Source organism: Leishmania braziliensis, chromosome 6 (genome assembly GCF_000002845.2).
Source record: "Leishmania braziliensis MHOM/BR/75/M2904 complete genome, chromosome 6".
NCBI lineage: Eukaryota > Euglenozoa > Kinetoplastea > Trypanosomatida > Trypanosomatidae > Leishmania > Leishmania braziliensis.
The window spans coordinates 224,404-251,006 of record NC_009276.2 but is presented as its reverse complement, the minus strand read 5'-3'; the positions used below and the strand labels follow the sequence as shown (position 1 = coordinate 251,006).

General features: G+C 62.3%; 4 protein-coding genes across 4 annotated transcripts; all 4 read right to left on the bottom strand.

The window, feature by feature from the left end:
* Positions 1-591: 591 nt before the first annotated feature.
* Positions 592-4,410, bottom strand: LBRM_06_0670 (conserved hypothetical protein; the record flags this gene model as incomplete). Its single annotated transcript, XM_001561951.1, has 1 exon — positions 592-4,410. One exon carries the CDS (start codon positions 4,408-4,410, stop codon positions 592-594), a length of 3,819 nt encoding a protein of 1,272 aa, XP_001562001.1.
* Positions 4,411-7,583: 3,173 nt separating this feature from the next.
* LBRM_06_0660 (conserved hypothetical protein) lies at positions 7,584-9,521 on the bottom strand (the record flags this gene model as incomplete). The annotated part of the gene is made up of 1 exon (XM_001561950.1): positions 7,584-9,521. The coding sequence occupies one exon, from the start codon at positions 9,519-9,521 to the stop codon at positions 7,584-7,586; it is 1,938 nt and encodes a 645-aa protein (XP_001562000.1).
* Positions 9,522-11,910: 2,389 nt separating this feature from the next.
* Positions 11,911-14,925, bottom strand: LBRM_06_0650 (putative lanosterol synthase; the record flags this gene model as incomplete). The annotated part of the gene is made up of 1 exon (XM_001561949.2): positions 11,911-14,925. The coding sequence occupies one exon, from the start codon at positions 14,923-14,925 to the stop codon at positions 11,911-11,913; it is 3,015 nt and encodes a 1,004-aa protein (XP_001561999.2).
* A 1,433-nt stretch (positions 14,926-16,358) lies between these two features.
* LBRM_06_0640 (putative protein kinase) lies at positions 16,359-25,370 on the bottom strand (the record flags this gene model as incomplete). The annotated part of the gene is made up of 1 exon (XM_001561948.2): positions 16,359-25,370. One exon carries the CDS (start codon positions 25,368-25,370, stop codon positions 16,359-16,361), a length of 9,012 nt encoding a protein of 3,003 aa, XP_001561998.2.
* Positions 25,371-26,603: the final 1,233 nt, after the last annotated feature.

The following is a 26,603-nucleotide window of genomic DNA, read 5'->3' as shown; positions in this document are numbered from 1 at the left end:
CATCCAGGAGCTACACGAGCATGTGCACAACGAGAAACCGAAGAGAGAAAGACAGGGGGGGGGGGGGGGGAAAGATGGATGGAGGGGCGGATGTGTCAAGGGGGGGGGCGCACACATACACATGCCCACAGGCAACCCTCAAACACCATTTCACTCGCTTTCATCGTTTCGCTTGTCACACTGCGCACGGGTGACTAAAAATGACGGGGGTGTGCGGGTGGCTCGATCGGGGGGTGGGGGGGGTGGGGGGGGACTTAAACGAAGGGGAGACGAAAACAACGACGAGGACGGAAGAGGAAAAAAGTGTAAAAAAGATAAGAGGCGCACACACACACGCACACACGCACACACACACGCACACACACACACACACACGCACACACGCACACACACACGCACACGCACACACACACGCACACGCACACGCACACGCACACAAGTAAGGAAGGCGGTGGAGTCCGAGTAAACTGAGAAACAGAGGACGTCTTCAGGCGCGGTGTCACGGCGCAGGCTCCCTTCTTGAGATACGCGAGAACCAGTGGTCATGGCCGTAAGGGCGAGCGTGGCCAACGCGTCATCGATACAGTGTGGTCACCTGCAACTCCGAGGCGTGCGAGTCGGAGACCCGGAGGAGACAGAGCGGCTGGATAGCTCCTCCGCTGAGTGATCCGCAGGTGCCATGCATATGGCGTCGCCGTTGCTCACGACGGCTCCTGCGGGCATTACATCCTCCTCCGCCAGAGGTAATCTGGACTCGTACTTAGTGATTGGTGATCCGGCATTACTCCACATAGCGCTACTGGATGTCGCCACCACTGCCACCTCCTCACCAGAGGCTGTGGAGACCGAGTAAGGTCCCTGTTCGTCACTGTTGCTGGAGTATACGGTCTGGCGCGTCACAGCCTCCCCGGAGGCGGCGGCAATGGCGGCGCGGTCGTCCTCAGAGATCGGGTGTTGATGCTCGTCATCATCGTGCAGCCCAGAGGCGATCAGGTAGGACTGCGCCGCCAACTGCGCCTCCGTGTAAGGCTGTAGGAAGGCGCTCTCTGCCGCAGATGTGATGGCCGTGGCGTTGGAGACCTCAGGCGAGGCTCGGAAGCCCACGAGAGGTGGTTGATCAGCATCCTCTACGCTGCTGTCGTGCAACTGCGGCAGGTGCTCTTGTGTCAGGAGGCCAGCTTCGATGTCATTCACCCCTACTGAATCATTCGGCCTGCTCACATGCTCCGGCTGGAGCTGTCGTTGAAAAGGGGCCACTGCCGCTCTCTGCAGACCGCTGATGCTGGCATCGTCGTTATTGAGCAGAGGGTTAACACCTGCCTCCTCTCTCTCCATTGCATCACCAATACACAGTGCGTACTCGACAATGGACTCGGCCTCCTCAGCATCTGGTGGTTCTCTATCAGTGGCGGCTGCTGGCGCAAGGGTGTCCGTTGGCGGCGCTAAAGGCAATTTCTTTGGCGAAGCCTCAACTTTTGCTCTCCGCTTCGCTTTGGGGTTGCACACACTGGTGGCCGACGGGCGCGAGACGGGGCTCGACGCCTGAGTCTGCCGCCGCGCTTTTCTCCCAGGGCCAGGATTGGCAGCGCCGCCACGTGAGCGACGAGCAGCAGCGACCGTCGCCCCAGAGGCTGGCCGCGCACCGGCTCCTTTGTGGCCCGGGGTTGTGACGGCACGGGTGCGACTGCCGCTTTTCTTCGGCGTTGAGCCGCTGCGGCTCAGTGACGAGCGGTGGGTCATTCCACGAGCCGTCTTGGGTGTGTCAACTGGGGTGGCCATCGCAGCACCGCCCGGCACCCACGGCTTCGGGTTCTCGATCAGCGGGGCCAATGCTGACGCAGACGCCGGCCCAGCAGCAGCGCCGGCACCCTTCGTGGCTGTAGTAGCCGGTGCGCGGTTTGTTTTCCCTTTATGGGCCGTGGCACTACGGAAGGCGGCGGATGCCCTCCTTGATCGCTTCTTCGGAGCGGCACCGCCTGGGCCAAGGGAGGAGAGCGGCCCTCTGCGAGAAGTGACGTTGCTCTCCTGCGGCTGCGGTAGCTCCCATGAGCCGCGCGATGAAGCCGCCACGGTGTAGTCGCGCTGGTGCGGCAAGAGAACCATGGAGAACGACTCCATGCTCGCAGAGGGAGAGATGAGTGACTCCACGGTATTGCCGTCACCCGCAGCAGCAGCAGGAGCAGCAGCAGCAGCAGCACCTGGAGGGGTCAGAGGAGCCTCGATGTATGGCTGAGTTGGACGTCCCCCCCTTGCGGCGGTAGAGTCATCAGCGGCGCCGAACTCTTCCGCGCTTGTTTTGCTCGTAGCGGACGAGAATGCCAAGTTAGCATTCACACCTTGGTTGTCAGCCAAGGTGGCAGTGCTCGCGGCGACAGTCGGCAGTGACGAGGGGTGCACCTTGCTCGTCGTGGCAACCGCGGCATCTGCTCCGGTCGATATCACGAGCTTTGTCTGCAGCGGCGGGTTTGGGTTGGGCGAGAAGTCGTCGCTGCGTTTGTAGAGCGGCTTCCGCGGCCGCGCTCCGCTTCTACTGCCGTTGCTGTCGCTTTGATTAGCAGCCTTCCCTCCGGCCTCAGCTGGCGTGCTCTTTACCTCTTGCTCCCCTGGCAGCCTTGTCTTGGGCAGCACCGGTGCGTCCACCAACGACGATGGCGCCGCTGCCTTGTCGAAGAAGCTGGAGCCGTTGGGCTCAAGAGAAGAAACATCGCTGGTCTCCCCCTTCCCCGGCTTCCTTACAGCACCAACGCTGCCGGTGAGCGAGGTGGCGGTGCTCTGGTGGGAGATGTTCGCCGCCGCTGCGGTGTTGGTGAAGCCTCTGTCAATGTCGATCCAGTCAGCCGAGGCCGATGCAGCGATGGAGGGGGCATCAAGGAATTCGCGGGAGCTCGGCGGTACCGAGAAGGCCTCAGACGCAGGCACGTCCATGCTGCCGGAGCAGGGGCTTGCCTGTCGCCTCTCGTACAGCTGCTGCGCATGTTGGGTATTGAGCGCCGTGGCGCCACTCGAGGTTCGCTGCGGGGAGAACAGGGGCAGCCGCGACACGTCCGGCACTGTGGAGAGACGTTCTCTGTTGTGGCTGTAGGTGAGCGTCATCTGATGCGCAGGGTCTGAAGCGGCGGCTGCAGGGGAAGGAACCAACAGCGAATTTGTGACCGGTGTGTAGGTGCTGCGGCACGTGTAGAGCGGCCGCCCCGTCGAAGGGACCCCGCCAGCGTTGCTTGCAGGGTAGCCGCTGGAGAAGCGCGCGTCCGCCTCCGCGGGAGCACCTAGTGGGGTAGAGGGAGGCAGGTAGCCGGCAACTGACGAGCCCTGCTCGGTGTAGCTACGGCACGTTTGGAAACGGTCCGACCCTGCAATTGAACTCTGGCGAGTGAGCGGCGTGCTCGCGCCTCCAAAGCTGAACGACGCCGGCACCTGCCGGTTCGTGCGCGCATTCCTGGCAACCCTGGTAGCGGATGGAGTGGGGAAGAAAGCCTGTGGCTGCTGTTGAAACTGTTGACGCTGGCTATTGTTCAGCAAGGCGGCGGTGGGCGTGAGGGACACGGTGGCCACGAACGGTGGGCGCGACACAGACGAGGGCACCGGAAAGTTATTCGCGTCTACCGTGCTACTGTTGTAGTACCTGTAGCCGTGCGGCTGCTGGCTTGTCATGCTGCCACGGCTGATGATGGAAGCGTTGTCAGTGAAGCCAGCGACGCTGCTCGAGCCCTTCTGTAACTCCCGTGGCGTGGCAAATGCCGAACTCCCTGTCTCCACTATCGACGTGTCGTCATCTGAGAATATCATTGGGTTCGGCAGCGGCAGTCCTGTGCCACGGTGTGGGGCTTGGTCGAGTTGTTTTCTCATCTCCGCATTGTAAAAAGGCGTGGAAGCGAGGCTCTGCATGTCCGACGAGCTCAGCCCTGAAAGTGAGGACTCGCCAACGCCGGTGTACTTGCCAGCGCCCAGCTTCATCCCTGTGTCGTGGCCTGGAGGAAAGTAGGCTTCGTAGCCTGGTCCCCCCTTCACGGGGCTTGAAGATGCGCCGCCGTTCTTCACCGAGGGGGACACTGGTGTGATGGAGCTCATGGCGGTGACCACATTGTTCGCCTTCGCGGCACTTTCACGGGATGGTGCTTTCGTTGAGATAAAGCCGCTGTTCTTGCTGAGGTCGCCGCTGGTGTTGCTGTTCCGAGGTTCACCGCTGGTAGAACAGGTGAAAGAGCCACCACCGAGCGGCCTCGGTAAACCATCGACCTCCGAGTTGTGGTCAGAAATGGGGTACTGAGGGTTTGAGCTCGCGCTCGGCATGGCGTCGGCAACCGGGGCCTCGGGTGAGCCGCCATTGTTCCTGCTGGCGTCCGCTCCGATCGCGCTGTCTTGGTTATGCTTTGCGCTCTTCGTCTTTGAGCGCGAGCAGGCGCCGCCCATTTTTTCCTGAATTAATGGCTCGCTAGAGAGGAGGCTAAAGGGACCACAGTCCAACAGCAGCCATAACAGCGATGATAGCCCGAAAACGAGTGGGATGGCAACACCAAGCGCGCGGGCGGGGTGGGGTGGGGAAGACTGCCAGCACGCTTGGTCACGCTTCGCTGTTCGGTGTTCTTCGTAGGTGTGTGTGTGTGTGTATGTGGAGTGGGGGGAGGGGAGGGGGTAACAAGATAACACCTGCTTGAATAGGAAAGGGGGGAGGGGAAAGGGAAGCACAGGTGGCACCGCACGCGAGGCTCACACGATGCGAAGGGAAGACGACGACGGAAACAAAGGAGAAAAGCCGGCAATGTTGAAGTGCGGCGGTGGAAGAGGGAAACGGCAGTGAGGAGGAGGAGGAAGAGGAGGAGACTGGGGGAGATGATTCTACAGGCAACAATGGGCGTTTGGTGTGAGGGTCCGTGAGTGGCAGGGTCGTGGTGGTAGTGAAGCACACAGACGCGGAGAGGGAACGAGAACGAGGCGCCGAGAGGGAAGTCGGGGTATGGCGCCCTCTCTCTCTTTCCGCACGTGTCGGCCCGTACGTACGCGTGTGCTACGTGAGGAAGACAAAGAATACGCTGCCACACACACATGCACACATGCACACGCACACACACACGATCGCCCCCTCTACGCAGGGCTCTCTCGCTTTTCTATGTTTCGCTTAATAAATAAACGCACGCGCTCAAACTAAAAGCGCGCGCCCTGCATCAGCGCGAAGGCGCAGGAAGAAGAATGAGGGCGACTTCCGCATAACAGCAAAGCTGTGGCCCGCAAGAAGCAGGCAGACTCAGGGGAGACACATGAATGTAGTGAGAGAGACAGAAAGAAAGGCAAGATGGCACGCTGACAGTTGTCAGTCGAGCACCTCACGCCACTGCACTCACGCACCACAACAGTCTTGACCGCGTTGCTCACCTCCCGTCACCACCGCTCGCTCATCAACGCTCGACTCTTCTCTATTATATGGGGCTCGCTGCCCTTGGTGTTTCCTCCGACTTCGCGTGAGTGTTCTGACACAGCACAAGAGGTGTAGAAAAGAGAGACGAATGCACAGCCGCACAGCTGTCTGTAGGAGAGAGAAACCAGAAGAGGTGAAAGATAGTTGACTCAACAATCACTCGTTCGCTCTCCCTCTCGCGCCGCCCCGCCCCTCCCCTCCTTCCCTTCCCTCCTTCCCTCCACTCCTCACTTCATCACTCTCCGAGAGAGAGAGACAGGCAGACAGACAGACAGAACTCACTCTTGCTGTGATGAGGTGATCGAAGTGCCGCCAACAAAGGCGAGGAGTCGCATCACTCCAACCGCCAAACCGACCGAAGATACGTACATGCAGAGCGGCGCGCACAGAGGAGAGAGCGACAGAGAAACAAGAGTGGTACCGGAAAAGAGAGGGAGAAGAAAGCCAGAAAGAGAGGAAGAGAGGGAGGGAGGAGTAGAGGCGCACACACGCACGGCTACGCAGGACAGACAGAGACCATTAGTCGCAAGCACGCATCTTCGCAGATCGCGCAAGATGTGAGGGAGGGAGGGAGAGGGGGGGAGAGAAGAGGAAAGATGAAATGGGAAAGAAACAATGATTTTTCGCCGGAGGATGCGCAGAAGTGAAGCGAGCATGCGAGTAGTTCCACGAAGGCGCACTAGAGAACACATAAGACACACACACACACACACCTGTACATCGATGCACCACCATGTTGCGAACAACACACATCTACTTGTCATCCGACCATCAATGCAGTGAAGAGTGGGGATGACTAAAAAGGGGGAGGGGGGTGCGTGAGAGAGAGAGAGAGAGAGAAGAGGGGAGGGGAGGGGAGGGGAGGGAGGCGGAGTTGCCTTGCACATACTCACAGGCCCATCACGACATGAGAAATGAGAGTGTGGAAAGACGAAAGAAAGCGAGAAGCGCATCGACACAAAGACACCCCCGCACACCCATGCGGATGACTGGGGGAAGGGGGAGCGGGTGCGGGGGGTGCGGGGGGTGCGGGGGGAGCGGGAGGGGGGAAGGAGGGGGGTTGGCCACTACGGAAAACGTAGCGATGACACCGAAGAGTGGGAAGAAGAGGCGAAACATTACGCGCACAGACGCAAACAGGGCGAGCGAGGGGGGGAAGAGGTGCTGCGCCTTCCCCCCCCCCCTCTCCCCCTCTCTCTCATGCGAAGTCATCAACAACCAGCGCAGCAAGAGAATGATGACGGAAAGTGGCAGAAGGTAAACGAAGCCAGACGCAGAGGACATACTCAGAGCGGCAGGCAGGCAGACCGAAGAGCAGAACAGAGAGAGAGAGACGCAGACAGCCGCCTAGTGGCAGAGGCCTGGCGAAGGGTGTTGCTTAGGTGAATAGGAAAGCTGGAAGAGGCAAGCGGGGAAGCCTGTCCTCCCCGCTTGCCTCTTCCAGCCTCCTCTCCCCTCCCCCGTCTTGGCAACTGTGGTACCTCTCTGCATGCGGTGTCGTGCGGAAAGAGAGAGGCAGGTGTTTCTAGCTGCAGCCCATCCTCGCTCTCTTGCCTTCCTTTCTCTTCTGCCAGCTAGATAGACGCGATGTTGCGCATCGGCGCTACGAACTTGGTCAAATTCAAACAGCCCCTTGCCTACCTGCGGCGTTGGCTGCAGCTTCTGCCACTCAGGGTCTTCGTATACCGCCACATGGCCGTCAGTCGCAGGCACAGCTATAAGTGCTGCCGTCGTCTCACCTGGTAGCAGCACCGTGCTGTCGGCACCTTTGTGCACGGTAGTCGCCTCCGTTGGCTCTTCCGGTGGCGGTGTTGACGGCACAGCCTCCCCGTTTGGCACCCGTTGACGGAGCTTCGGGGGCGCGGTCGTTGCCTTAGTGCACGTGCGAGCATCTGCAGCGTCCCTGTGAGCTCCATCACCCTCTGCCACGAACCACGAAGACACCCGCTGGTGCTGTTACAGTATATGATGGGCGTGGTGGGGACTAAACACCCTCGTCTTAGTGGTAGACGCCGGCGTCGCGGCGTCAAGGATATCTCATCATGCGTGAAGTGCTCCCATCAAGACCTGCCGGCTCTAGCAAAGCAGGGCTTGTCGTCACCTCGTCCATGGTCAACAGCTTGTCGATGATAACACTGTCCTCATGCGACTCGAGCGTGGTGCGGTGCTGTTAGCTGTACACATATAGCTCTGACGCCGTGTCGCACGAGCCCTCCGCGTCAACGGCGTCGACGTCGTAGCCATAGTGATTCGCCGCACGATTTACCGCGGCTCTCACTCGCAGGCCTGAGCGACTAAACAGGTGTTTCTGCGGAGGTTGCTCAGTAGCATAAAGGCCTTCGGAAGAGCGCTGTTGCTGCTGGGCTCGAGGTGCTGGGTTGGCCAGCCTTGGTCGCTGGCTGCTGTGCGAGTGCAAAAAGCCAGCGCCTAACGATGGCTGTGTCACCGCCGCCGCAGCACCAGTCGCTCCTGCTGCCGGCGCGGCGGGGGTGTACACGAGCTCAGATAGGTATGACGGTGGAAACTTCTCCGGCCCCTCATAAATGTACGCGTCCGCCCCCGATCCTGAAAGTCGTGATGCGCTTAGCGCCGACATCGACGTCGCCGCAGAGTGCTGCGACGTGGGAGTTGACTCCTCATTGCCCCCACTGTTAGCAGACATTGACGTCGCCGTGCCCGTGTAGGTGTCGGCTAGGCGCAGTATGGGGGCTTGGACGAGCCTAGTGTTGGGCGCCTCCATGGCGGCAAGCGCCGACGGGTCGAACGAAAGCCGCGGCGGCGCAGCGCCGGGAGCCCTCATGATGTACGCGGTGGGCGGGGGCATGTACGTCGTTGATGGGCGGTGCGCCTGAGGGCCGGCGCCAGGGGTCGGGTTCGTGTAGCCGCGACGGTACGGGATAGGAGAGGTAAACCCGCGCCACCACCGTTGAGACACCGGCTTAGGCGGCCGCTGTAAGAATGACATGCGCAGGTCAGCCGGGCTCTCACGGTAGGCCAACCGGCCCGCGCTCTGTAGCAATGCCACCTCGTCGTGGTTGGCGTCGGGAGAGTGGTAGTCTGCCACCATGCGTTCAGACACCTCGGTATTCGGTATCAACTCTTCACGAATGACGGGTGTTGCTGAAGCCGAGACCAAAGACGCAGTCGGCGACAGCGGCGCCGCAGCAGAGGCGCGATAGTCGTCTCCGCAGACGGCGTACTGCGGAAAGGACGCGGCCTCTGCTTGAGCGCCGCAGTCCTGGCGAACCGGCGGCCTCCCACCGTTATGCGCCCGTGGTTGAAGCATAGCGCGGTGCGATGACCGCCCTGACGGCCGCACAGTACCAGACGAAGACCCCCCGACGCTTGACTTCCGAGAGTAACGGCGCGGTGCGGAGGCGGAGGCATTCGACGACGCCACCGCCCTCGCGTGCTGACGCGTTGCGATATCTGACGGCGGCCGCGAGCGTGGTGTCTGGCGCTTTGGTGTCGGCTCCGGGATGCTCTCCATGCCGAGCGGCGTTGTCGCCTCCTCGTCGTACAGCGCTGGTGTCGCTGCCAGTGGCGGTACGGGCGCGGCTTCCGGTTGCTGCACCTGCGCCAGTGGCGGGGCTGAGCGGGGCAGCGAGAGCTCCACCTCCCACTCGTCCGCCGTCGCCTTCTCCGCACTGTGGTGGCTCTCCACTTCCGAGTGGATCTGATTGCCGGCGCTCGCCTCGTCTCGCTTGGGCTGCGGCTTCTTGGATGACGAGGTGCGGCTTGCAGGCTGGTCCGGCTCCACGTTGAGGTTCTTGGAGACGTTGTCGGCCTCCTCTAGAGCACCACCGTCACTCTGCGGATTCGCAGCGAACTCTAACGGTGACTGTGCTGTGTAAATCGAATCATTAGGCGCATTGACGAAAGCAACAGAAGCTTCAGACGACTGCTGCGCTGGCGATTCCGGCTCCCCCTCATCCCCCCCGACATTGGTGCCCACCGCAGCACGCGGCTGCACCGGCTCGCTTACGCGCACCGTGACGGGCTCTAAGGGGTCAACACTGCCCACCAGCTCCGAAGGCGCGGCGTCTTCCGGAGTCTCTGTTGACCCCCTCCGCCTTTCCCTCCTCGTCTTGGAACTCTTGCAGCCCATTCTACTCTGCTGTAGCGGTTTGGTGAGTGGCCGGGGGGGGGGGGTCTGAGCGCGTGTCCGTTCACCCACCCCAGAGAGAGGGAGGAGAGTTGGCAGAGAGAAACGACGTCTATGCTAACGTGCAAAGATGAAACAACATAAAGACAAACCAAACGGTACCCGCGTCGCCTTCGTGTGGGTGATATCGCTGCTGCTGCTGCTGGTGTGGCCACTGTTGCGCAAGTGGGCCACTTTTTTGCTGGCGTGTCGGCGTGCAGCAGCACGTGGGGCGTGTCTATCGAGCTTAGAGAGAGTGAACAAGAGAGCGAGGGGGGCGGCAAGGTGCAACTTTACAGAGAAAACACACCCGATGAGCCTCTCTCTTTCTCTCTACGTCAGTGTCCGCTAAGAGGCAGGAAAGAAAGCGAACAAATGTGTGTGTGTCTGTGGGGGGGGAGGGGGGCAGGGAAGAAAATCGAAGGGGAAAGCGCCACAGCGTGTCCGCGCACGTGTAGGGGCGTGCGTGTCGTGGGTGGCGTCTACGGGTGAGTAACAAACCAAAGGAGAGAGAGAGAGAGACCAGATCACTAACGCTGACTAGAGAGAGAAGGGAAGGGAGGAGAGGTGCGGTTTGACGAAGAAGGCGCGACGCAGTTGTAACCGGGCGTGGGAGGAAAGAGGGACCGCAGAAGAGGAGGCACGGGACGTGGGACGCCGTCTGGGATATCAGTGAGCTCAGGAGCGTGTCTGCGTCTTTAGCAGGTGCATTTTATGTGAGGAGCGCTGTTGTTTATGGGTGCACGAGCCGGGGGACAGGGGGAAGTGAAACCATGATGGCGAGGCGAGGACACTGAAGAGATTGAGCCCGTGCGCTCCACTCTATCATCAGGAGAGCCCTTCTCTCGCCCATTCTGCGCCACTCAGCATGACCTCAAACCTCCCCCCACTCTACACCAGGAGCTGCCCCACAAGGGAGCCCACCGCGGGGTGCGAAGCAGCCGTAGGCACGTGGCACAGCAATGCACAGGCCCAGTCAGCTGAGCACGACGCCGGACTCAAACCCTGACCACCCCCGCCTCGCACGTCGCCTCGCAGCCGCTCCCACTGCGCCGGTCGTCGCATGGCGCATATCCTCGTCGGGGTGGCGTTCGGGCCCCTCCCTCCCCACCACCACGCCACTGGGCAGCCAGGGGGCCGGGTGGGATACAGTCGAGTCAGCATGGCGCCGTGCCCATCAGGTGGATGGTGCGAGCACGCCCACTGTCGCGGCCCGCTCCGACGTCACGCCATCCACGGCCTGACTACCGGCATCCGCGGCGACGCATCGCTCTGACCTCCCCCCTCCCCTCCACGTCGCCGTCGCTTGGCCCCGCCACCACGAGACGCGGCTCCGCATTGGCAGGGAGAGGGGCGGGCCTGCCGGGCTTCTCCCCCCACGCAGAGAGAGAGAGAGTGGGTGAACCGAACCCCTGCGATGCCGCGCGCACTGCGGCGTGCGGGTCCCTCTTGTCGTCAGGGAAAGAGAGAGAAGGAGGGCGTGTGGAAGTCTTGAGGCTACCAGAGATAGAAGCAGAGGGCGAGAGAGAGAACACACAGGCGGGTCCCGCCCACACGCCGGGGGAGAGGAGGAATAGTCACTACACCGATACAGAGGTGGCGTCGTACCGCGAGGGAGAGAGGAAAGAGGCAAGAAGGGACAAGGTCGCACTCGCTTCAGCCGTCCTGCGTGGGCCGGCTGCGACCGCACGAGTACGAGATTAACTTTATGGCGCATTCGCCATGCTCACTCGCCCGCGAAGAGAAAGCGAGAGAGCAACACCGCACTGCTTGTGGTGAAAAAGGGTAAGAAGGTCGCATGAGCGCATACGTGGGCAAGAATGAGAGAAAGGAGGTGCGAGATGCTCGTAAAGATCGCCAGCATCACCACCGAAGCCCCTCACTCATCTCCACTCCCCTCGTTTCGCTGCTCCTTCTTCGAGCCCTGCTTTCCTCTCCGCTGTCGTGCGCTCATCCCACCCCACCCTCTCTTCCACGCACTAAATCGCAGAGAGCACAACACGAGAGAGACGCACACCACCCAGCCAGCCAGGCGCTGTTCTGTGCGTGGTTACGCTGAACTGCAACTTGAGAGAAGGGTGACTTTGCCCTCCCCATCTTCTCTTATCTCTCCTTCGCCTTGCACCGGGCTGAGGAGTGCGGTGTCCTCTTCTTGTCTCCTTCGCAACGATGCCATGCGCTTCCTCTCTCCCTTGCCGCTGTTGCGCTTGCGCATGGGCCGCTGAAAGGCGATGATGAGATGACGTTGCCCGATGGCGCTGCCATCGGGCAGCAGGACTTTCTCTGTTCACTCGCCGCTCAAAGCCCTACCACGCACGCGTCCATTCATCTAAAGCCCTCCAGCATCCACCCTCTACGCGATAGCCGCATATTCACGCTTCCACATGTTGTACTTGCCGAGAGCCCACACTGGCATCGAATTTTTGTAGCCGGGGTAGTGGATTGGGTTGTTGCCGTTGAAGACGCCACTAATGCGCTCCTGCCGCCAATCACCGCTGGCAAGCTGACGGGACATGATGAGCTGCACACCACGGTCCACAGCTCTGCGGATACAGCGCTGGCGCGTCGGCTCCGTGCTCGCGGCCTTGCCCGCGGCGCTGATAATGGCCATGACTGCCCAAGCGGTGTTAACCACTTGACTTCCGTCTGGGCTGTCCACCCACGTCTGCCGAGCGGATGCGCTGATGTCCTCGCTCCAGCCACCGTCGGCGGCTTGGTGAGAGAGAAGAAAATCTATGAGCCTCATGCAGTGCGGGTGTGAGGCCATCTCCGGCAGCTCCTTCGACGCCTGCAGGGCATCGGCGACGAGCCACGCTGCGTACGTGTAGCACACAGCCCAGCTGCCGTAGAAGCCACCGTCCGGCTGCTGCTGTCCAAGTACGTACGCGATACCCTCGCTGATGGCGCGGTCCACGTCACGGCGGCGGTAGTGCGGGTAGCGCTCACGGAAAAGCGACAGTGTGTGGATGCAGCTGCTGCTGCACTCGACGTAGCTGTAGTCAATCATGACGTCCTTGAAGAGCTCAGAGCAGTCGAGCAGCTCGCAGTACGCCGGAGCGCGTGACGGCTCATAGGACGCCCATCCGCCATCGCCACCGAGACCGCTGTTACGCAGCGACAGCACCTCGTCCACGCCATCAAAGATGCGCCGCATTGGGAACGCATACTGCGGCAGAAGCAGCAGCGCCCGCAGCCCCTCCGCCGTACAGTCCGACACCTGCCACCCCTGCGACCTCGTAGAAAAGTTCCACGCGCCCTTCGTGCGATGGCGGTAGAAATAAGGGGCCGCCATTGGGTCCTCCTGCACTTGAGCAACATCGATGTAGTGATGCGCCAGCTCCACCTCCGCCGGGAACATCATCTCGCGGCGGCACGCACAGATCGCCTGCACAGCAAAGGACGTATCCCAGAGCTGTGAGCCGTTGTACCCGCTCATGGATAAGCCTGTTTCGCCCATGTAAAAGTAGTCCGACACGCGATCGCAGTGCTCCTGGAAGCGGGCGCTGTGCTCGCCCTCGCGCAGCCACGTGGCAAGCATGTTGAGCCACTTATTGACAGGGCCAAGACAGATAAAGTGCGTGTTCTCGTCATCATAGGCCATGTGGCGCCAACTCACTTCCAACGCGTACCGCCGCAGGAACGGAATGGGGTGCCGCTCGTAGAGATCGAGCAAGCCCATGGCGACGCGGAATAGCGGTGAGGTCGGCGAGTACACGTCCAGCTCGCACACCACACCGCGGAAGCTACGCCAAGGGATGGTAGCGTACGGCTCTGTGTAAAGCTCCTTGCGCAGTGCCAGCGTTGTCGGGAACGCCGGCGCCGACCAGCGCAGGCCGTAGAAGTATGAAAAGGGAATGGCGATCACGCGGCTGTGGCACCACATCTTGCCCAGCGAGAAGGGAACCCAGTCGGGCATTAAAAGCATCTCCGGCGAAATGGGGTTCACGCCGTCCCAACTGTACACGCCGAGGATGCTCAGCCATACGCGGCCCCACATCGGAGTTGTGGTGGCGCCGCCGTGGGCCAGGATCCAGCTGCGGCCGCACGTCGCCTGCGGGTCGCTCGCTGGTACCCCCAGCAAGCGTAAACTGACGTAGTTCAGCACCGTTCCCATCATCGTGCTGTGGCCCTCAGTGTGCTGCCCCCACCCGCCATCAAGGTTCTGGTGATTGCGGATGTACCGGATCAGCTCCTGGCGCATGGCCTCGCCGCACTGGCACCTCTCCTCGCCGGCGTTTTCGGCTGCTGGGACACCCAAGACGCGCTCCGGGTAGTCGCCACAGCTGCTGCGCTGCTTAGTGTCGCTGCTGCTAGAAGCCAGCTTGACGTGGTGATGGTCGGAGAAGGGTGGGAACATGCGGCGTGTCTCCCCTCCTGCCACGATGTACTTGGTGATGACAAAGCCAGCGCAGAGGAACAGGCAGCCGCTGTAGCCGTTTGGCCAGTGGCCCGAGAAGGGGTCCTGCAGCTTGAGGAGGAAGCGGATCCCGTCGTCCATGGCCGCCTCCGACGTCGTGCGCAGCTTCGGGGGGGAGGCGGGGAGGAGGCCAAGCTGGTATTTCTCCAAAAAGTCGCGCCGCGCGCATTTCTCCGCGAGAACATCGAGCAGCCGGGGCACACGGTTGTTGACGACGCCTGTACCGCAACTGCTGCTGCTCCTACTGCGCACCCCTTGGTCGTCGTCACCCAAGTCCGATTTAGCGCGCTGGCGGAGCAGCTCATGATAGTCGTTGACGGTGTGCAGGCCACTTAGCTGCGCCAAGGCGAGCTCATTGCATGCCTCCCCTTCGCGCAGTGGCTCACCAAAGTACCACCGCTGGCGCCCGTCTTCGCAGCGTAGGTGCCACGCGCTCAGAGGGAACTCACTCGACGGCTTGTGCACGTTAGGGCGGATGTGCGGCACGCTCGCGTGCGCCCAACTGCGGTGGTACCGCAGCCGCACCCGCCGCTGATGGACATCGAGCAGCTTCAGGAGTAGGTGCAGCGTGAGCCAGACCGGCCACGTGAACAGGAAGAAGAAAAAGAGGAAGCAACTGCGGCCGATGCGCCACACCTGATGCCGAGTGTAGTCGCGCAGCGTGTTCGGCGGCTCCGGCACGACGGTGCGCACAGGCAGGGTGCGCTGGTACTCAACAAACCGTGCGTGTTCCGCCGCACATGGCTGAGTGATGGCGACAGCGTGCGCGTAGAGGTCGCGCAAGGTGGCCGAAACGAAGCCGGCGATGTCCGCGACGGTGCCTGCTGATGAGCTGCTCTGCCTCTCGAATTCGCTGCTTGTGAGGCCATTCACGTGTGCATCGTGTGGCTTGGTCAGCGAACCCGACACGGCAGCCCTCGCTGAGGTGGGGTGCCCGTTGTTCGCGTCCATATTTCCCCCTTTTGCCTTTGGTCCGTGCGCACCCGCGTCTCCCCCCTCTGGTGGCTAGGCGTGCGTGTGCCCCCTCCGCAGGCTCGACTAAAGCGCGGGCGCCAATGGAGGAGAGGACGAAGGGGGGGAGGGGGGAGGAGGACTTGTCTGTGTCGCGCTGTATTGGCCTCGATGGGTCGAGAACGTCCCCACGTGAGGCAGGGCAAATCCGCTGAAGGGGGAGGACAAGAGCGAGCGAGCGAGAAGAAGAGGGGGGGGGTGAAGAGCAGAACGAGCCGGTGAACGGTCCCACCTTCACTCGAGAGGGAGACGGTGTTGGAGAAGGTGACGCACATCCGACACGACAGCCGCGCACCTTCCACACGCACGCACGGAACAGGGCGACACACCGGAGCGGAAAGTGGGGTGGGGGGGTGGGGGAATAATTTAAAAAAAAACCCACGGAAGACAAACAGAAGGCCGGAGTGATGAGCGAACAAATGCGAGAGCTGGGCGCGCGTCGGTGGGTGTCAGTAGCGCGTGAAAAGAGAAGGACAGACGCTCACGTAGACGCACAGGCGCAGGCATAACCCGGTGTAATCGTGCACCCAGCGTGGAGGTGTGGAGAAGGGGGAAGTAGCGTGAGAGAGAAAAAGGGAAGAAGGGGAGAGTTGAAGACGATGGCGTGACCGTGGCATAGCAGGACGGAAGGGGGAGGGGAGGAAGAGGAGGAGATGAACTCGACGCACGGAGAGGTGAAAATGAGCCATCACACGCGCACAGAGAAGCTCAAACATACGCCTACGTTGAGAATCAGAATGGCGTCAGGTGCCTATGAACAGCGAACCGAAAAAAAGGGGAGGGAGGGAGGGAGAGGCCAAGCGCAGAGCGGCAGAGACCGGGAAGGCGTCTCCTGACGAGAGAGAGAGAAAAGAGAGAAGAGAGAGCCACGCACACGCCCAAAACGTATTCGGGTGCATTTTCAACGAGATCGTAACCGCCTCCGCTGCCCACGTAGCAGCGGCGCAGCAAACAGGACAACAGCCGCATAGCCGCGTACATAATCCTCTGTGCATAACACACCGGTCACTCTGCCGCCAGCTGCTTCTAACGAGGGTGGCCCACTTCACTCCTTCACACTTTCTAAGTTTTTTTTTCTGCGCGTCCTGCTGGACGACTTCAAGAAGCTCAGTTGATGTGCACCGACACGCAGAGCCGCGCTCGCTCACAGGCAGAGATAAAGGGAAGGGCGATGGCGACAACAGGACTCAGGGGAGGGAGCTCCGCCCAGAGCCACAACGCACGCACAAGTCTATCGTCTGCCACAAGCAGGCCTCTCCGCGAGTGCGCTAGAGCGCCGTGGAGACGGCGGCATTGTGGGCAGATGGCGGAGCCGAGCTGCCCGCATAGCATCCGCCTTCCGTGATGAGTGAAATGGGCGTAGAGTCGCTCGGTCAACTAGCACGCTCTGCTCGGTGGCGGTCGTCTGTCGCTGGGCGGTAGGCAGCCGCCGGGTTGGCAGCGAGAGTCGCTGGTGCAGTGCCTGCCCCGGGCTCCATCTGAGGAGTGGACGTAGCGCTGTTGGGCCGCACACCCGCACCGGAGCCTGGCATGGAGCCCGTGGTTACGAGCTGCTGTTGCGACACCTCGCGCGACGGGCTCACTGACGAACTCATCGGCTGTGCCTGCAGTCGCGCCGTTGCCTCCTCGACAATGCAGAGCAACTCCTCGCACGTGGGGCGCCGCGACGGGTCCATCTGTAGACACGCTTGCGCGATGGCCACCAAGTCCGGACACTCCGGGCACTCCGGTGTCTCTGGTGGTTCAGCCGTGTAGGTGAGCAAGTTCACGATCTGATCCTCGCTCTCGAAGTCATACTCGAACCATGGCGCCTCACCTGACATCATTTCAATCATCGTGCATCCGACAGACCAGATGTCGCCCGCCTTGGTAGGGCCCCCGAGCTTGTCGGACGAGTCCTTCGCCGCCCCTGCGGGCGCGCCGTCGGCGGCGCCGATCGAGTGCGCGTTGTGGAAAAGGGCCGGGTCCATCCAGCGCAAGGTGCCCGCAACATGCAGCGTGCCGCCGGCGCCGGCAGAGACAGCGTCGTCTTTCTGCCGACCAGAGGTGGTGTGCGAGGTTGCGCTGTGCGCGTCTCCACCGCTGCGGGCTGCCGCGGCCGCGACAGCCGCAGCCGTTGCATGTGGCCGGTTCAGAAGCCGCGCGGTGCCGAAGTCGGTCAGCTTCACCTTGCCCTTCTCTGTGATGAGGATGTTCGCTGCCTTAAAGTCGCTGTGAACTATGTTATGCCGATGCAGATACGCCAGTCCCTCGAGCGCCTGATGCACGTAGGACAGGATGACGCCAGGGCTGAGGGCGCCGAAGTTGTCGAGTAGGTGCCGCAGCGACCCGCCTGGCACGAACTCGAGTAAAATGTTGAAGTATGTGCTGTTCTGCGAGGAGCCGTAGTACTGCACAATGTTTGGGTGCGTCGCCTTGGACAAGACGCTGATCTCCTCCTGCAGAGAGCGATACTGCTGCAGGATCGCCTTCGCCTCAGGGTCCTGCTCGGCATCGCTGCTGTGCGCAAAGGTTGGAAGTCGCACCCGCTTCACCGCGATCAGCTGGCCGTTGGTCAGGTTGATGCCAAGGTAGACCTCCGCGTTGCCGCCCTTGCCGAGCATCTCTTCGCCAATCTTCCACTCAATGGTCTCTCGATGGGTGTGGCGGCTGCTGCGCTGAGCCCCACCGCCGGCGCGCCGCGAGCCGTTCGGGGTGCCGCTCGCAAAACTCGAGTTGTCCGGGGTAGAAAGGGCACGCGGGGTGTTGCGGCGGGCGGCGCTAACAGAGAGGACGGTGGGTGAAGCCATGATCGTGGTCTGGCTGCTGTTGCTCTCCTTACCGCCACCGCCGGTTGACTCGCCGTTGTTTCGCCGCCCTGTCAGCGGTAGGGGTGAGAGTCGCGCGTCCAACAGACTGCGCAGCCCGCTGTCACCCACCATCCCAGTACGGTCATCCAGCGGCACACCGCGCTCGTCGGTCAGAATAAAGACAAAGCCCAGGAAGAACTGCGAGGTGCTGAGGCGGAACGTGATGAGGGCCTTGTCGCGCAGCACACAGCTCTTATCCTTGCCGAGCTTCTTCACGTTGACGTACGTGCCGTTGGCGCTGCGGTCATACAGAGTGACCGTGAAGGCCTTGTTGCGACGCGCGCCTCGCTCGCCGTGGCCGCTGCCGGGTGACTGCAAGTCCTGGGCCGTCATCGACACAGCCGCGGTTCGCACAATGGAGAACTGCGTGCTGCTCACAAAGCTATCGGACACGACAGTGGTGCACTTGCTGCTGCGGCCGAGTCGAAACTCTTCCCCGAGATTGACGCTGATGCAACACGACGGAATCGTCGCCTCATCGCGTGAAACAAGGACTGCCCAGACGGCGCTCTCGCCGGCCCGACGCGGCGTCAACCGCACCGCGGCGGTGGCAGCGGCAGCGGCCGTAGCGTTGGCGTTCAGGCTGCTGCTGCCAGGCCGGGCCGGATGGGGCGATGACGAATTTGTCCCCTGTCCTCCCGCACCCGCACCCGCCGGCGGTGACGCGCTGTTGCTCGTTGGCACGAGTCCACCATTGCCACTGAAGCTGCCGCTGGCAACTGGAGCGCCTGGCAGGATGTCAAGCGAGCTTTCCCGCCTGTGCCCTGGGCTGGAGCGATACCGCGGCGATGTCGGCTCTCGCCTGGCTGCGGTTGCACCGCTGCCGCTGCCGGCGCCAAATATAGCATCAGGGCTCTTGTGAGGCTGCGGCCGCTGTTGGCGCTGGTCGGGGCCGTGGCTGCACTCCACCTCCACCATTTCCGCCGCAGCCACGGACGGACTTAGTAGACGATGGCCCCAGGAGCATGGCGAGGTCGCCGAGTGGTGCACAAAGCCTACCGCAGCGGTGACGTCTTCGCTTCCCGCGCCACCACGACCGCTCTCCCCGTCATCGCCGGTGAACAAAACACTGTCGAAGCGCGGCGGAGAAGAGTTCAACTCCGTCTGCGTCGTCGCCAGGTCGAGGGCAGAGACGCCGGCACCCATGGCAGGTGGACGAAGGCTGGCCATTGCCGGCGCAAACCCTGCCGACACTGCGAATGGGCTGGTGTTTAGGGGAGACGTCGCGGTAGGAGTAGCACCGATGGTGCGACCCATCCCTCTACCGCTGTGAGGTGAGTCGGCAAACGACGCGCCACCGCTGATCCTCCCCACGTACCCAGTGCCACGCTGCTCCATCCCTGCCCCCACCGCCGAGTCCGATGGCGCGAATGGCGTGCTAGGGGCCGGGGTCGAGGCGGCAGCGCCATCTTGGGTGCCATGCGCAGCACCAGCATGACTGGTTCTGCTCACGCTTGTCATGGATGGCTTTGCTGCGTGGCGTGGCCGCGACTTCACCGTAGACGCACCAGTGTCCTGCATGTCACTCCTCACACCGCTGCCAGTGTCTCTAGGATGTGTGGCGTCGTCATGTGGGGGCGGTGGTGGCTCATGCAATACCGCATTTTCGTTGCCGCCGGCGGCACTGGGGGCCACAGCGGTGGCATCCCTCAATGCCACGGAAGACGATATACCGCTGGGGTCACGGTAGATGCGCGTTTGCGTCCCGCTGCCACTCGTGCCCGCACTTGCCGCTGGCTCGTCCGGCTGACGCCGGTGAGGGCCGCGACTTTTTTGGCGCCGATGCGCGCCCTTCGCTGCGTCACTGATGAGGACGAGCGGCGAGTGCGGCGGCGGTGGCTGAAACGGAGACTGTTGCGCAGAGACTCGAAGCGACTCACTAGTGGAGGGGGCCTTGTAGGGCGATGGGGTGGTGGCTGAGCCGGGATGGCGACCATTCAGGTAGCGGACATGAGCAGCGTCGGCGGCCGGCGCGGCAGGGGCTGCGAGCTGGCCAAGTGAAAGCGACGGTGAGGAGGATGAAGGCGGCATGCGCCCAGCCACGCCGCCGCCGAGCTCGCGCGTAGCGAAGCTCATTGGTTGGCGTGTGCGGTTGTACGCGGCCATCGCCTGCAGCAATTGATCAGAGAGAGACTTGAGAAGGCGCAGCTGCCGCACTGCATCGGCGGTGATGGCAGTCGTCACGGTGGTACTCGGCGCGTCGCCGATGGGGGTGGGCTCTAGAAAGGACGGCGAATTACGCGCCGCATAGCCGCTGGTAGGGCAGCCACCCCCGCTGTCACAGCTGAGCGAGAGGAGGCCGAGGAGGTCCGTGTAGCCACTGGAATCTTCTTCGATGCTCTCCCGGTATGACTCTACCGCCTCCTTCACGGCCGCCACGAGCTGGAGGCTAGCTGACCCGTCACCCCATAACGCCGGCACCTGCGGACGCTGCTGGCGAGGAAGCGGTGGTTGCGGCGGGTGGGGTGTCCCGAGGTGGCTATCCGGCGCACTCACGTAGCAGCCACGTTCGACAGGAGCAAGGCTTCTCGCGCGGCGGTGGCTTAGCCTTTGCTCCTGCAGAAGCAACTCGGCACTTGCACAGGCAGTGGCGTAGACAGGAGGCTCGGAAAGTGTGAGCAAGAGAGGCGCCTCGCTGGTGGCAAGCTGCTGCAGTGCCTCACGGAGGCTGTACTGAGGCATCAGCTCGGAGCTCAGTAGTGCTACTAACGCCATCGCCGTCGCTGGGCCGGCCGATGCCGTGCTGCGACGTGGCCAGGTTGGCGACTCCCTGTCTAGCCCGAAGTTACACGGCATCGTTTTGGTGGCGAAGAGCTGCTCCAGCGTCGCCGCGCGCATCAGCCCGTCGTTTATCGCTGCGGACATCGCATTTGGTAAGTTGTGCTCGTCGAAGGGGTCGTCGTTGTCGTCGTTGTCGGCCATGTCCAACTCGCCCTCAGCACCGCTGTCTTCCTCGTTCGCTCTGTTGCGCACGCGTGCACCTGCAGCAGTGCGGTCTAGAGAGTGATGGCGCTGCTGCAGCCGCTCACGATGCCGGCCCGACAGCATGACTTCAGCGCCGTCAGCCATGCCGCTGTTGATCAGACCACCAGCTTGGTTGCTCTCCGGTGCACTCGCTTGCTCCTTTCCGGTGTCCTCTCCACCCAATACCGTATTGTCGCCCGCATGCGCTGTACGTGGCGGCTGGCCTAGGAAAGGGCTCTCTTCCGCGCCACGGCCGCTGGCGTGCTCGCCGGCGACGGCCCTCGCGCTCGTCCGAAGCGGCCCGCCGAGATGGTTCTGAACTACGCCACCCTCCTCGCAACATAGAGCACCGCGCAGCGGTCGCAAGGTGGCGCGAAACAACAGTCCACGCACCATGGCGGGTACCGAGCGGTATGGTGACGCCCGCACGTCATCATCGCCGTCGCCACCGTCCTCTCGCGCCTCTGTGTTCCCGCCTGCCTCGAATGCAGTGGCGATGACGGCCTCGTCGTGGGCGTTGGTGGCGCACTGGTATCCCTCCGCGAGGGGCGGTGGCGGCGGTGGGCGGGGACAGTGCGCACCCACCGCTGTATCGCTGGTGTTGTGCTCGTTCCCGCTACCACGGACATCGACTCTGGCGAAAAGAGAGGGCTGAGATGCGGCGTCGGACTGCGAGAACAATCGATCGGCGTGCCCCGCTGCCGCTCCTACAGTACCGCCACGTCCTGCCAACGTCCATGAAAGCTGCGGAGATGAGGTCCAATACGGACCGCCGCCAGTGCTCCAGAGACTGCTGAGTCGAGCGCCTCTATCACCACTGGTGCTCGTCAAGGCGAGCTCCACGCCCGCTACCCCAGCTGCGGCACGTGTGTACGGCACGTAAAAGAATCCAGGAAGCGGAGCGTCGCGGTGCTGCTGCAGGGCCGCTGCGTTGAAAGTGTCGTTGAGATCGGCCGCGTGCTGCGGCGGGGATGCCTGGCCTGCGAAGAACAGTCTGCCGGCGCCGCCATGGAGAGGAGATAAGGTTGGCGGCGTTGTCTGTTGGGAGGGGTGCAGCAGCGCCACGGTGGTAGAGGATGCTGACTTGGCGAGCTGAAGTGCAGAGACTTGTGAGGCGACCTCGTCATTGGGCACGGTGCCGATCTCTGTCGCCGCGGACAGCGCGGTCGTATTGGGCAGTCGCTGTTGCCAATGCGCGGAGGGCGTGGACTCCACACTCGGTGATGGTGGCGGTGGTGGAAGCTGGCGACCAGTGCTTGAAAAGTCTCCCTGGCTCGTCGCCGCCGTGGCAGCCCCAGGCAATGCCTCGTACACGAAGCTGTCGTACGCGGACATCCCCAGCATCGCATACGTGCTACACCCCGTCAGCCGCTCAGCGTAGCGATTCCAACACAGCACCTCCCCCGTGCGGGGGTGTACCAGGGCAACAGGCAGCGGCAGCGCATCACATAGACCGTGCAAGAGCGGGCGCCGAAGGATGATCACATGTGGCGCCAGCGACTGCTGACCGCCACCCCCCGCAGAGAATGGGTGAGTCCAGGAAGAGGCACCGGCAACGTTGACGCCCGGTGTGTCGAGACGCTCCGCCCAGACGTCGAAGCAAACCGCGAATAGTGGGCGTCGACCGCCTCGGCCGGTACCGCTGTCACTTGGGCTGCCACTGCTATCTACGCAGTTGGGGCAGCGTCCCCGCAGCGTAACCCGCCGCACCGGCGCTCCGTCAGCGACGCCGTCACGCACCACCTTCTCAGGCGAGTTATTGAGCTGCTTTGCCGCCTCTGCTTGCGCGTTGTGGCCCTTAAGATTCTCGGCTCTCACATCGTCCTCGGCGGTGTTGTGACGGCCCTTCCTGGCCTTCGTCTTCGCATTCTCTTTCCTGGTAGGGTGGTCAGCCGCGCTGCGCTTCTGGCCTCGCCTTGCGCCGGCTGCGATGCGTAGAGGCTGCACGACAGAGCTCACCAGCTTTACCACTTCCTCCCGGCCTACAACATCCAGCCACGCGAGCACGTCCTGCAGTCGGCGGAACATAACATCGTTGACCGTAGTGCCCAAGAGGCTACACAGGGACCAGCTGACGTCCACAATGACCAAGGCAGAGTCAAGGACAAGGTACGGCGCACACGCATCCTCTAGCGAGGTCCCGGCCGGCATGGGCAGCCCGCCGTACCACGCCTCCCCGTCAACGCCGCTTGCGCAGCCCTCGTCAACCGCCGTGGATACAGCGGCAGCCCCAGCTTGGGCGGCTGCAGGGGTGTCAGCGCTCCCGCTTCGCCTACCCTGCTGAAGTTCCGGAGGGAACAAAACTGCTGGCGTTATCGTCACCGCTGCGCCGTCGTCGTCCACAGCGTCGGTACGAAGCGCAGTGGCCTCCTCTGCGCCCCTAGTCTGTGCCGCCTGCATGTGCTTGTGCTTGTGCTGCTGCCGTAGCTCCTGCAATCGTTGAGGCGTCGGCTCCACATTGCGCACAGGTACTGTCGGGCGTGTGCCGATGCTGGCGCGAGGCGAGCGCAAATAGGGAGCGAGCCTGCGCGACGCCTGGGGGGGTGGCGGAGACGGATGGGCACCGTCTCCAGATGATGACAGCGTCGCTGCCGCAAATGCTGTGGGGTAATGCATCCTACCAACGGCGTGGATAAAGTCATGAGCAGACTCGTCGAGAACCTCGGGCACTGCCTGAGAAGGAGAGCTTGGAGAGTACAGGCACACAGACGCCCTGCGTGTCTGCCCATGTTGCAGCGCTAGTGACGTATCGGGTGGGGTGGCGAGGCCGATTGGGTCGTACTGGGCAGCCGCCATCTTCATCCTGCCGCCGCGCACGAGATTCGCGTACCTGCCTACCGTCCCCCTGGCAAGGTAAGTGCCGCCGGCCCTCATCGCCGAGGGCGCCTGTGGGTATGAAGCCAGCGAGTAGGCCGCGACCGGTGGCGGGGGGAGGACCGATGGAGAAGATAGGTGGACATGGTACTGCACAGCCCGCGCAGAGGCAGGCGCCGTCACCGTGGAAAGAGGAGAGTACATGGGCGGGTACATGTCCTCGAAGACGTCGCGGCTCCGGCCTACGGAGGGGCTCGCAAGCAGCGACAGTGGTGCACCCGCACCGGCGCCGTAGCTGGTTGAGTAGCCTGCAGCTTCCCCACCGCCGGGGAGTACTCGCAGCAGTTGGCCCTGCTGCCGTTCCTCCATCGCCGCGAATCGTCGTCTTGGGATGCACATCGCAATGGCGAGGCAGAGCAGCGGCACGCTCATCCACACCACCAGCGTCAGCAGCGTGCCAGGGCCGGCGTGTTGAAACTGCGCCAGCAGCACCGCCATGTGCACGAGGCCCACCAGTAAGGCCCACAGGAGCGGCAGCGAAAACCCCATGCCAACCCATGCGTGGAGCAGGCAAGTCTTCCACACCACTTCGACAGGATAAAATGTGGCCCCATAGCGAGTCTCACGTCCTGTTCCGCTGTCGGCAAGGATGGCAGCGCCGCCGAGTTCAGTCGCTGACGCCGTCGTGGACGTCCATGTCGCCATCACTTGCGGCGAAACCAGTACGAATATGCCAAGCAGGAGAAGCTGAACCGTCGGTAGCACAATGCGAAAGTGCTGGTGGTCAATGAAGTGGCATGCGCAGCCGGCGCTGCAGCAACACCAGTACGATGTCTCATCGCGGCTGCCCTCATCACTGGTGTCGTGGTCGCGGTACCGCGCAGCAGCGCTGTTAGTGGCAGACTGAACGTGCCAGCGATGGGCACCGCCGACACTGCAGTAAACGGCTGCTGCTGCACCGTGCGCGTCGTAGCAACGACGCCGCCACCGCCGCTCGGCATGCCAGTAGACCAGCCCGCACACACACCCTACCACCGCTGACAGCACCATCAGTGTAATGTGTACTGGATTGGACGACCATGGCAAGAAGAGAAGCACCCCTGTTACAACGCCTATCAGTACCAGTAAGCATCCAGGTGCGGTTTGTGCTGTGGTGCTAAGCAGCGCGGCGCCAAAGCGACGCAGCAAGAAGAACTTGCTACAGCCGCTGCCAGAGGCATCACCCCCTGGCCGCACCCTTTCATTCGACCCATCTGCACGTGCGACGCAGCTACTGCCGCAGCCACGCCATGAGGAGCCAGTGCCATTATGTGGTGGGTAGTCACCCACCACACGGTTGTTGAATCGACCCGAATAAGCTGGCGACAGTGGCACAGATGCAGAGCGATCTGCGGCGGCGCCGTCCACCGTCGACGAGCAGCTGCTACTCGTCGGTGCTGCCGCAGCCGGGGGAGGAAAGGAGAGCGAGGCAGCCGATGTCGGCAGCTGCAGGACAGAGCGCTGCCTTTCCGGTGAAGATCGTCGCCACGTCGTATCGCGCATGTCGACGGGACGCTGTTGGTGGCCATGGTGATCCGCCGAGTGGACCCGGGCATCCCTGTCCCCTTCCTCGTATGAGCACGGATTCACCTCTGTGTTCTCGTGCCTGCCGCTGCCCCCCTCGTAGTCCAGGCTGGTCCCCACCATAGCACCAGGTGGGGCCGCATCAGCCGTGCCAGCTGTACCCACAAGTGCGGGTTTCAGACGAGGCGGCTGCATTCTCAGCTAAGACGGCGAAACACTGGCAGGTGCACGCGAGAACATACAGAAGCTAGCGCAGGCGAAGGCTGGGCTGGGCTGGAGGGAGAGAGGGAGGGAGACGTACAAGCGGGAGGAGGAAGAGTCGCGCAAGGCAACGCTGTTTCACACAGAAGCGAGGAAAAGACTGCGCGAGAGGGGAGGAGGGGGAAGGAGGAGGAGGGGGGAGGCAAAATACCGCTATCAGTCAGACGGCACTGGTTAGTCTATGGCTGATACGGATGCTGAGGGGGGCTCTACACTCCCTGCCTCGGTATAGGTGTGTGTGCGGCAGAGGGGGAAGAGGAGGCGGCAGGAAGACAGAGAGGAAAGCAGTGAAGCTGAATTTCTTGGTGATCGCAGTAGCCGTGATGAGGGATGATGAACTGCAGACGCACGCACGAGCGGAGAGGCCAGAGAAAGAGAGAGAGAGAGAAGGGAAAATAAGTGCGTCTGTGTGGGAGAGTAACAGCGCAGATAGGTGGAGGGGGGGGGAGGGGAATCAATGCAAGGCCCCACGTGTGAGCCAATCACAGCGCGCGTGCAGAGAGAGCCACAGAGCCTGTCTGTGAGCACGTGCGTGTCTCTGTGAAAGAGAGACAGGGAAAGGGTGAAACAGGAGGAGGAGGGAGAAAAATGCTGCCAGGTTCTCTCAACGTTTCCGTCAGCGCGTGAGTGTGCGTAAACAAGGAGGAGTAGAGGCGGAGGAGGAGGAGGAGGAGGAGGAGGAGGAGCTTGGGAAGATTGCTGTGGACATGTATACACGTGTAGAGACTCAGGAGGGATCATGAGGGGTCCGTGGAGCGCGTGGCAGCGTAGAGCGGAGCGGCGAGGCGAGCCAGGGAAATGGAGAGTAGAGGGGGAGGGAAGAAATGGCAGTAAGCCGTGCGTGTCGGGCCCGCTCGCGGAGGGGGGAGAGGGAGAGGCACCACGCAAAGAGCAAGAGAAGGAAAGCGAAGGCGATGCGAGCAGAGTTGGCAATGGAAGAGAGAGGAGGGGGGAAGGGGAGTAGGCGCGAGACGCAGCAGTAGTTCCGAAGAGAGGTACGCGGGGTAGACACGCCCACACACATACCCACACGCACACATACAAAACGAAGAGGCGCAAAGAGGTGGGGGAGAAGAAGAAGAGCAAAAGTAAGACAGAGACGCGAATAAGGCGCGCAAAACTGGCACAGATGCTGCCCCTCTGGTCAAGTGATTATTATCCCCACCA